Source organism: Tachypleus tridentatus, chromosome 10 (assembly GCF_004210375.1).
Source record: "Tachypleus tridentatus isolate NWPU-2018 chromosome 10, ASM421037v1, whole genome shotgun sequence".
In the NCBI taxonomy this organism is placed as follows: Eukaryota; Metazoa; Arthropoda; class Merostomata; order Xiphosura; family Limulidae; genus Tachypleus; species Tachypleus tridentatus.
This window is the reverse complement of record NC_134834.1, coordinates 127,569,746-127,581,781: the sequence shown is the minus strand read 5'-3', so window position 1 is coordinate 127,581,781 and position 12,036 is coordinate 127,569,746. Positions and strand designations below refer to the sequence as shown.

At 29.8% G+C, this 12,036-nt stretch overlaps 1 protein-coding gene across 1 annotated transcript in view; it reads right to left on the bottom strand.

Annotated features, from left to right (window-relative positions):
* Window positions 1-2,574: 2,574 nt before the first annotated feature.
* Window positions 2,575-12,036, bottom strand: part of LOC143228494 (uncharacterized) — a 35,927-nt gene continuing 26,465 nt past the window's right edge. Inside the window, exons 2-3 of the mRNA XM_076459745.1 lie at window positions 3,402-3,581; window positions 2,575-2,739 (exon numbers count right to left, since the gene is read on the bottom strand). Of these exons, the coding sequence (XP_076315860.1) occupies window positions 2,575-2,739; window positions 3,402-3,581 (345 nt within the window). The remainder of the gene's footprint in view (window positions 2,740-3,401; window positions 3,582-12,036) is intronic.

The window sequence follows — 12,036 nt, the reverse complement described above, 5'->3', positions numbered from 1 at the left end:
ATGTGGCAGTTAATTTGTGACACATTTGTCTTTATTCTACTGACATTTTGAAAACTGTTCACAACACCTCACTTATACAAACCTACATGGAAACCTTGAAGTATCATGGCAACAAGATTACTCTGTGACTGCATGTTTACAGCTTTCAGGTTCACGTAATCAGAGATTACAAATTTGCAAATTGAACAGTCAACAGAAGTGGTTGCAAAAATCATCTCCCCATCGGTGTAAAAAATCTAGCCTCTGCTTATGACCTTTAATACAAGAAAACAATGCAACTTATTATGTTATAAAGCAATGCAATGTTTTCTTTTAGAATGCTACTAAAAATTACATGCTACAAAAATCAGATTATTAAATAAGAATACAAAAAATAAAACCTGGTATTTAATTTAACAACATATACTTATAGCTCAGATACTCTAATCTGACTGCATGCATTACCAAACTGAAACTTTAAAACCTAACTCAAAGCTTTGTTTACTTTGTAGTAGATAATTATTAAAATAGTATGTATTGGTAAAAGCATTTTTCTGCAAGTTGAAATTATATATTATATTAAACACAGTACTTTTATTTTCATAAATATTAACAAAAAATACTGATGATTAACTTAAATTTTTCAAAAATCATATGTACGTTTTTTTCCATGCTTAAAACAAATCAGTTTATAACAATGGGCCACTTTCTGTGAACTTTCTTTCAAAGTACAGGAAAAATTCGCATTTATTGTTTATAGTATTTAGTACAAGTGCATATATAGATATTATTAGATTATCTGTATGGAGGTTATAATGTCACATTCTTTACTTTAATTCTTATATTTCCCAATACACTTCTCAAACTGAAACACTTCAATTACTGTATATAATCTCTCTCTTTTTTTCCTACAAAGTGAAGCCTCGTTTATGTAGAGCAAAATTAACAAATATATCTCTCAGTTCTTCAGTACAACAACCACCTTGATACATGACATTTTTTCTACACATCATTACTTCAACATGTATGAAAGTTTTGAAACACCTAAATCCATCGGTGAGTACTTATCATTATAAACTTGTTTTACTCTGATTCATGACTTAACACATTAACATTAGTAAAAATGTTACTTTATTATAAAACAGAAGTTTTTATCCATCTATTAACATTTAAAGGAAAATGCCTCAGCCAGAAAAAGAAAAAAACAACCTTAAATAATCATTTAATATTTTTCTCAGATGCTTGTTTTTTTGTGAAAGACTTGACTAAATTGCAGAATTTTACTTTTAATATAGAAAAAATTTATGACATTATTAATCTTATAACATATTTGTATTTTTTAAGTTCACAAGGCATTACATAATCTTAGTTATTTAATTAGCATGTTTGGGAAGAAGTGATTTATAGAAGGAATAGCTTTTTGTTTGTTTGTTTAGAACTAAACTCAAAGTTACACAGTAGGCTAGCTGTGCTTTGCCCACCATGGGTATCAAAATCCAGTATTTAGCACTGTGAGTCCCCAGATATACCACTGTGCCACTGGGGGGAGGCAAGGGAATAGCTTCAAAACTATCAATATTATATCAAGTACATTAATTATCAAAGGCAATCAAAATCAAGACTATAAAACAATAATAAACAAGAAAATTTCAAAACTTGTTTTTAATTTAAAAACAAAACTTGTAGCACCTTCTAGATGTAATCCAAATGTCTTGATAGAGATTGCCTGTGGTAATAGCACCAAAAAAGCATTGGGGATATCCAATCTGTCAGACAAAATCCAAAAAAGGAAATAAGAAAACAGTCATGAGTCATGGAAAATTAATTAAGAGTACAGAGTTGAGAGACTGTTGGAATAAGCACTCATGACCTCTGGATTACAACTGGAAAGTGCAACAAATATTTTATAAAAAAGAAAAAGTTCTGAAATCTTGAACTTGTGATCAAGCAATAGAAAAAAGTAAAAAAATTACATTTTGAGAAGTTTATATTTCATTTATCTTTAAGAAATCTGAGCAAAAATTAAGCTTGAAAACTGTATTGACCTCAATGAATTCCACAAATGATTCCTACCGAAATTACAGATGTCTTACTTCAAGTCTTTCCATTCATTGGTTATATTGTAAAATCCAATAATTTTAACATTGATAAGGGAAACTTAATTTATTCTATACCCGCCATAATTGACATGAACAATTAGGTGATAAAAAATTGTAAAACAAAACAAAGAAACATGCATGACACACATACACACCACTTTCATGTTTCTTTTTTGTTTTGTTTTAATAAAAAAAATATTTTTAGCATAAATATCACACATAAACATTTAGCTTAAGTAAGCAACTTCTGTTCTATGGTGCTGAAGATAAACCTGACAATTAGCAAGTGACTTAGTAACTAGATTGTTATCAAGTTAGAAAATACATGGGCTACCAGATGTTTAATTTAAAACAGGTAATTATGAAGAAACCAAAACTGTTGCATAATTTTATCTTGTTCTCTAATGATTCAAAATGAAAAATTATTTAATAATAAAAATGGTGCTATGCAAGTTATTGTTTTGGTTGTTTATGAAAATGTCTGTAAAATGCACCTTCAGTATACTGGCATTAAGAAAACACTAAAATTGGACCAAACGCCTAATGAAGATGGAGAAGAGATATCAGATGCAATCAATGGAGGGTTCCAAATGTCAAAGGTTTGAAACAGGTTGAAGCTATCAGTTGATAGAGTTGAAGTAATTGATGGGGGCATTGGAACCTGGAAATAAATAAAATTTTCTGAAATGACATTAAGACTTTTATCATGTTGTAAGATAGGTGTGCATTACCAGGAACATGCTAACAGATTTTTATAATTAGAATAATGCATGATCTTTCCCATTCCATAATATTCTTTTAACATCATGACAAAAGAAAAAAAGTGTTATTAAGTTATTGACAAAATACATTTTTTAATCTAAGAAAAATATAATGCAACCAGGCATTTAACTTTTCATAATACAGTTATATAATGCATCAGAACGTGATTTCGTATCCTCTTCAATAGATACAGTTTAACTAAAACTAAAATTATTACATTTCACTTACAAACACCTTTCTCATTTTTTGGTTTGAAAATTCTGAAAACTTAATATCAAGTCAATTAATCCAATAATATTTTTTTTTTACATAAATGAGTTTGATTCTGATAGAACACAGTGAATAACTGAAGAATGGACATATGAACTATTATCACATATAACTAGGCAAATATAAAGTGAAGTAGTAAACGTAGGTCTTCCCCATTCATACATATATGAAGAATTATGGTTGAAATTTAGGGAATTTTTGGATAAAAAATATTTAAGTTGTTAAGAAAGTTCAGTGATTACGTTTTACCAAAGTCATAAAATCTCTTGAGCTAACATACAATGATTTTACCTCAACAAACCCAGACTCTTCAAATACTTCCTGATCTCTTTCAGTGGTATTCAAATTAGCATTATCCAAATTCAATAATGGTTGAGCAAATGTGGAACTGTTTGCTGTTGGCCAGATACTAGATAAAGAATTCCTACTGCTATCTACAACAGAACTCCAAAAGTGACTAGAAGCTTTGGGCTATGGCAGCCATGATAAAAAAAAAATATTAACAACACAATTTAATACAACCAAGAAAAAAGGGTCTAAAGAATGGTATAGACAAGTCAAAGATGTTTTACAAATTTGTTATCTTTAGTCAATCAACACAGATTACAAAAATATATGTAAGAAACATATATTCAATTTGTAAAAATTGATGTTATTGTGAAATGATACCTCTTGGTAACTACTTTAAGTGCTGTGAAATCTCATGTTGTTAAGGGCATTGTGTGTAACACCTCCCTAGTGTGTTCTTCTGCATGAGAATTTTGCTTTCAATTTTATAAAGATTAATAAAAGAATCAGTAACCAAAAGATAAGAACATTCGTGGACCACTCAACACAGAGATAATGCTGATGTATTTAATTATAGAGAAAAGTGTTGACAATGAGAGAAGGGAAAGGGAATAAAACCTTCGTGGAAGGAAAGAACTTGATGATAAACTTATTACAACAGTAACTCTATTCATGAGAAAGAACTTGATGATAAACTTATTACAACAAGTACTCTATTCATGAAAATTTTCATTTAAATTACTTCCACGCTTTTACAAGTTTTAAAACTTACGAACTGAAGCGCCTACGATTATAATCATGCATCAATATCTTCCTGACTTGAAGCAGAGGATTTCATTTACAGACTGAGAAATAGTGTATTTGATTATGTCCTTCTACCATATTGAGGGCTGGAAAGCTAACAATAAGAAGGTTTTCATCTTACCTCCCCCCCCAGTGCTGCTACAACCTCATTCTACCTTTTTATTTCAATTAATTCTTTACTTGGACAGTAGTAACCTTCCCAAAACTGTTTGCATGCAGCAAAGGGTGATTGATATATGTGGGAGTTGAGCACCCACATCTTGCTTTCTTAAATTTTTATTTCTTATTTTATATTTTATTGCTACTATTTATTTCTTATGCTGAGACTACTGTTGAAAAGAGGTTAAGGCTAGTAGACGGAGTATCCCCACCAGAATGTGGGTCCTATTTCGAGTCACCTCCAAACCCAGGGTACATTTTTTATAATCCCACATTGTAGCTTGCACCATTGATCTCTTCAGCTGATATACGCTTTTTGTTTAATTTGCTTTTAATTCAGCTTGTTCTTGTGTTATAAACAAACTAATATGTATGCATTTACACACACACATACACATGTTAAATCAAGATAGTTTTAGTTTTTATAGAAGACAGGGCCACAAACGTCTTATTATTTTCATAATTTTGATCAATACTAAAAAAAAGTTATTCTGGTTTGGGTAATTACTATCCATTATCATTATATTACCTTTAGATACACTTTAAGCTATGTGATGAGTTCAGTAATCTCATGATAAAGGAATATATTTTGCAGGCGAATTTAAAATGAACAAAGTAGGCCTAATTGAAAACGGCCAATTTATTTAACAAGAAACAGGAGTCTGTGTTTAGGTTCTTAAGGTATATTGAGTTACAGAGACTTTATCTGTCTACATAAACTTAGCAACCAGCTCAGTATTTATTAAAGTATGTTAACCAGTTACTTAAATTAACGGTTCACGTTATGTAACATAAACTCCTTAAAGTATATTGGGGTGTAAATGTTTTTTACTACTATGATTCACCGCTTGTTGTAATATAAGCGACCTTGTTTGAGTGATCGCAGATCGCTGTATTTAATAATGTATCTAAGATCGGCTGGTGTGGGTATTAAAACTTTACTAACATAGCACAGAACGTTTGACCTTCTTCAATCATCTTCAGGATAACCCGATGCCTTCACACTTTAAAAATCATTTATTAATATAAACTAATATACTTTTAAGAATATGAAATAAAATTAATTAGAAAAGTAATAAATTTCAAATATAACAACATTTTGGTACATCAAATGTATGCCAACTAATAACTGTAAAACATAAATATACATAACATCAAACATCCTCTAAACATTTACAGTCAAATTGGTGTCTTCACTGCAATAATACTTCTTAAAACGGATGATTTCTAGTACATGTATAACCGAAAATAATTCTAATTGAGACACCGTGAGTCTGCAAGTCCACTGATCTTTAGGCTTAACACAAATCAGGCCTTTACTAAGAATGCGACTATATTAGATACAGAAATTAACACTAACTTGGGTACATTTTCACTTTAGTTTAGTTATTGTTAAATTTTACTGTACATAAAAATAGCAAGAAATATACAAATAAAAGTTTTTAAAATATCTAAAGTTGTAAACAAATAGCCTACCTGCTTTGTGCTGCAAAACACTAAATCAATCAATGTAGAGCAACAGTAAAGGTTTTTAGCTCATAGCTGACCCCAGTGGCTCAGCTGTATGTTCATGGACTTACAACGCTAAAAAATCGGGTTTCGATACCTGTGGTGGGCAGAGAAATGGCTCCATTTTGTAGCTTTGTGCTTAATTTAAAACAACAGCACAGAGCTGAATAAAATAATAAAGTATACTCACGCTATTTGTATGCGATGCGCATTTAGATGGTAGGTGCAGGTACATTTTCGAACAAATTCTTTTTTTTATTTTAAGAGATTGTTTGTTTGTTTGTTTGTTTTTTGAATTCTCTTGACAGCTACTGAGGCTATCTGTGCTAGCTGTCCCTAATTTAGCAGTGTAAGACTAGAGGGAAGGCAGCTAGTCATCACCACCCACCCCAACTCTTGGGCTACTCTTTTACCAACGAAAAGTGGGATTGATCACATTATACACCCCGGCGGGGAGAAAAAGCTGTCAAATTCATTTTTACTATTTTATCAAACTGTGAAAATCCAGACTAAAAATGACCAAAATTGTGATTGAAGCCTTAATAATTGAACACGATGTTGAAAGTGCCCTAAAGAACTTTATAGAGAAAAAATGTGAGCAGCTAGACAAACAGCATTGACAGCATTCTTCAATCAGTGTACACCACCCTCCTAGCCATGATGATGTTGATACTCCCACTCGGTCCAGCATGGCCAGATTGTTAAGGCACTCGACTCGTAATCTGAGGGTCGTGGGTTCAAATCCCATCATACCAAACATGCTCACTATTTCAGTGGTGGGGGCATTATAATGTGATAATCAATCCCATTATCTGTTCAGAAAGAGTAGTCCAAGAGTTGGCAGTCGGTGATGACTAGCTTTTTCTCTAGTCTTACACTACTAAACTAGGGACAGTTAGTACAGATAGCCCTCATGCAGCTTTGTGCAAAATTCAAAAAAATCAAACCAAATAAAAACATTTGATAATAGTAATAATTACACCATTTTATTTTAATTAAAATTTTAAAATATCATTCATAAATAATTTCAATATATTTTACAAACTACAGGAATTAACACTCAATGTTAGATCTTTCTATGATAATATTTTCCATTAAAGTTATCACAGTTTTAAAACAGACAAATTCTTAAAGCTATGTATTTTTACTTAACATGTACAATTTGTCCAACATGTTTCCCAAGAAATACAGGAAATAGCTGTAGGAATTATTTCACAAGTTTCAGATTTATATTTCTTCAAACTTCAATATCTTACACGATAAATTTAAGTAAGAAAGACTATAATAAATCTTTGCATATTAATTGTGTTTGTGAAGGTAATAATCAGAGTTCTAAACACTATTAAACATATTTACCCGAATTCACTTTGGGAAAAGAAAAAAAAAATCAAAACATATTAATCTATATTAACAAATAACAGTTATGTTAAAGAACATTACAAGATTTCACAGACAGAGCTCATATGCTCACTCTAATGTTTCACAAATGATGTTTCCCTATCATGGTGGTGAACACCATATTTTTTCAACATTGTTATAAATCCAATAATTTTTTTTGCCACCAATAACACGAAAACAGTTTTAAAATAATAAAACTTTTCAAATCTTTCACACATCATGCAACAGATTTACTGTTATGCATTTGTTCTGATGCCTACATTTCTTTCAATTTGATGCTTGTAGTGTATATTGTTGGATGTGTATTGTGCAAGTCCCAGCTGTTTTCTAACTTTCTGGAAGATTCTTAAGATAAGAATCAACAATATTTATTTTACAAAATGCTTACACATTTTTTAAAATGGTTTAACATTCAAGATTATCTCCTTAGCCATATAAATCAATGCACCAAAAAAGCAGAACAATTTTTTTTATCACAAGTGTACTACAAAGCCACAGAAGCTATAATTGTGATTAATGCTTATTAATCAGAAAACGATAGAATTTGATCAGGAATTTTTATAGATACTGAATATCACAACCTGTTTAACTTCAGTGAATTAAGTTATGGCATTAGTATATCTACAAGGACATTAAATATCTTTTGTGTGTATTAATCTTGTTGACAAATGTCATAAATTTAATACATATAAATATTTAATTAACATTTAAATTAAAATTTCCAGGTGTTTCAAATTGTAATACATATGAACGTTACATAAAAAATTGGAGACTGATCTGAGATAAATTATAATACATAACAATCAACAATATAATTTCTCTAAAATTAATTTTAAGATAATAATGAATCACTGTTATATTGCAGCCAACATTAGCTTTCTTTAATATCTTACTATATAATTAAAGCATGTTCTTACATGGTGTATTATTACAGTACTAACAGTAATTTTGTTATAGTAAATGCATTTTACCATTAGTACTACATCTTGTCCTTAGTCATCATAATAATAATGATGTTAGCTTCCAGCTACTCTTATAGTTTGACTTTATTCATTACTTCCTGTACTTACACATTACATCAGTAAAGATATAATCAAACACACATGTGCAGCCACAGTGAAGTAAAGTTCTTGTTATCAGAGTATTTTTATTTGAAACTATGCTCTGCAATAAAGAAATAGTTGTTGCATAAATTTTAGTTATTTTCTAATTTATTGAATCTTCAATGCACAAAGTGGAGAATTGTTTTATGGATTTTTGTGGTACCAGTACTGGTGAGTTTGTTTTATAAATCTATTTTTATTAGTACAAGCTTTATCATTACATTTTAATTATAAAAATTAATTTACATTGCTAGCTTATTACATGGAATTAAGCCTAACCTAAATCACCTAAGCTAATTATTATCATCATGAGGTATTACTGGGATTACAGCCAAGAATATCACTAACAAACAACAATACTCAACTGACAACAACAAAGAGATTACAAGCAAAAATGTAAAACAGTATATTTAATTAGAAATATTTATTACTCAGTTGATTTTCATCTGTTCTATGTGGACAGCTACCCTATATCAGACATTCAAATTAATTACATAATGGTCTTGACTTTGATGTAGCCTTCTGTTAAAATATTGTATCACAACAATAGAATTTTTATCACACCAACTCCACATTGTACTGTTGACATCCTTTATCATCCCTTCCTTGAACAGTGATGATGTAACACTGAATAATAAGTTCCCACCAGTTGAATGTATTATGCTACATAGCAATTAGGGATGGTACAAGGAGTGACAGTGGTCTTGAATAATGTTGACTCTTTTTCTCATTATCATATATATATACCATATGTTTCAGCAAGAAAAAACATGAGTCAAGCTTATCATTTGAAACATTACTTTTACCAAATTAGAGCAGTTTATTCGAAATCAGCTCCCTCATCAGTAACCCCAGAAAAGGACAAAGTAGAAAACTAAACCCTGTAGTAGGGACTACAGTTTATATGATTGAATTTTCCTTTATTCACCACAGTACACCTGCATTTGTAAACATATTTAAAGAATATAAGTGGTATGTAGCACTAGTTGTTTCTCAGAATGAATGAAAGTCATTGCAGCAAAAAAAATAATGCTTAAGTGCAAATATAATGAGTTATCTCCTTTGTAATTTATTTTTCAAGTGAATATTAAGTATCAGGTTCCACTTTGTAAAAGATGATATAAATAGGTGTCTGCTACAATTTAGAGAATGAAAGAATGAGAGTTATCACTAATACAGATGGTTAATCACACTTTAAAAGAAAGGTCCCACGCTAATGCTCTAGTATGATGTGATAAATTTGAGTTACAGCACTGTAATGTAAAATGATTAACTTGTGTACATTCGGTTTATGGCAAATCTATGGTCCTTGACAATATTAAATGTCATGAATATACTTACAGAACAGACTCCAGAATGTTTGTCAAACCCCTTTATGAAGAAGAATATTAATACGGAATGTTTATAACCCATAACACAGTTTAAATAATTTGACAGTGCAATACAGCTGTGAAAGGATTTACTGAATACACTCAAGAAATACATCACAGTCCTCTGTGAGGAAAGATGTTTATACAGAATATTGAGAAGAGCAAAACAATTGAAAACAATTTAAAGAGCCAATGAAAGAATTTCCAAGAATATATTCAAAAACAGTAATAAGCTTCAAAACCACATCTCAAACAAGTGCAGAGCAAACTTAAAAATTTGGCTTAGGAAAATGTACCCCTCTAAAGATAATAAACAAGGATATGGCATTCAGCCATACCACAAAATCAATGTCTAATTACATGCAAAATGAAGTAATGCTGGAATTAAAGGAATTCCATTCAATAACATACCCATTATGTCCTACTTCAGAACCAATAATCACCATAAACTAAGTTTCTAAAAGCCAATATCCACAGGTTCATCTGTTATTAATAAAAGCTTTCTACTTGTCAAAATAAATTATATACAAACAAACTTAGCATAGATGCTACAGAGATTTAAATCTCAAATCTATCCATATCTTAAACCAGCTTTATAGTGTTTTACATCACTTAGTGGCAAGTAATAGTTGATTCATTATTATAAAGATTGTATAAAGTGTTGTCATAACTCTAAAGAAAGAACTGACAACATTTCAATTATTTGAAACACTCTCAAATATATTAATATAAATATATTTTTTTTATACATTCTTGTTCTCAGGAAGACATTTATAGGCACTGACCTTTAAATTTTGCTTCCAAAGTTAGATTAATTTCTAAAATGTAAAGAGCAAGAAAGAACACTTTTCTAACTTATGATTCAGAATTCATGTATCTGAGCATTTTATGTCCTTTCTGATGTGTATTATTTCAGTATTGATGCACACAAAATATCAAAGGAATACTATATAACATGATTATTTTCAAAATAATACAAGAATGTTATAATTATAATTTTAATCAAAACAAAATGCACAATTTGCCAAACATTTTGAAAATTATTTCAAACTGTCACTGCTATAGTTGTTAATACACAGTAGCAAGTTTTATAGCTGACAACTGTGTGCAAAAAAATTGTGGAACAAATAAAAATCATTAATATTTCATAAAAGTAATTGATCCTGTAATGTATATGAAAAATTAGCAAACTATAATAGGTGATATATCTTTTACAATTCATAAGTTAGTACTGTTCCATTGACCCTTCATTACACATACATTTAACATTAAGATATCTCAGGAGCAGCAAGACTGGGAATAAATCATGTGGAATTTCATGAAGAAATTTTTCATGTCACATTAAACTGTAAATTTTTCTTAATTAGTTTATTATAGATTCCAAATTAAAAGTATGTAAAAACAGGATTTTAAATCCATCTTTTGTGTAACATTTCTGTGCCAACACAAACATTTTTTCAACACAAGGATTTATCAACTAGGATGGACATGATGGTAGACAAAAAAAACCTATCCAATATGTAATATTTCTTTCTGTAAATGCAACATTTAAGACATAAGTGATTTCAGCTCCCTTGATATGTTACTTTAAAATTACATCTTCAGAAATGACTGTAAATGCTCAGAATTTATTTGCATTTTACTTTACTAAATCCAAAAATGAGAAAATCGAAACTGTTCTCTTCTTAACACCCTTAGCAGCCTTTCAGTGTAATAACAAAATCAAATTAAAGAACTACTTCCAGTGGTGGATTACCAACAGCTGCTGAACATTGTTTAAGAAAGAACATCATACTGTGTTTTATGGCATGCAAGGAAACAAACTTAACACATTCCAACAGACAAAAGGGAAATCCATGAATATACAAAACAATAAATGTATTACAACTAAATACAGTAATAGTATAATAACTTCAGCTGTGATTAATAATATCAGTGATGCAGTGTTTTGTTTGGGAGGTACAAACTATAACAAGCCATTAATGAAGTTACTTTTTTATTCACATCATGAATATATACTTAACTTGTGTAAATTAATTAATTTATTTAATATTTTTTTGTTCAAACTTGTATTATAGTTGAAGACAATTTAAAAATATACAAAAAGAATAATTACATAAATATTTGGTTATAATTAATACAGTGCCAAGTTTTCAACATAATTCTAAACACTGGTAAAACTTCCATCATATTTCGTCAGTCTCCCATGTGCTTACAAATCAATGAGCAAATACTCATTGTAAACTGTATAACAAGCTATCATTAAATCATCTTACCTCTTTCATCAGCATTTTA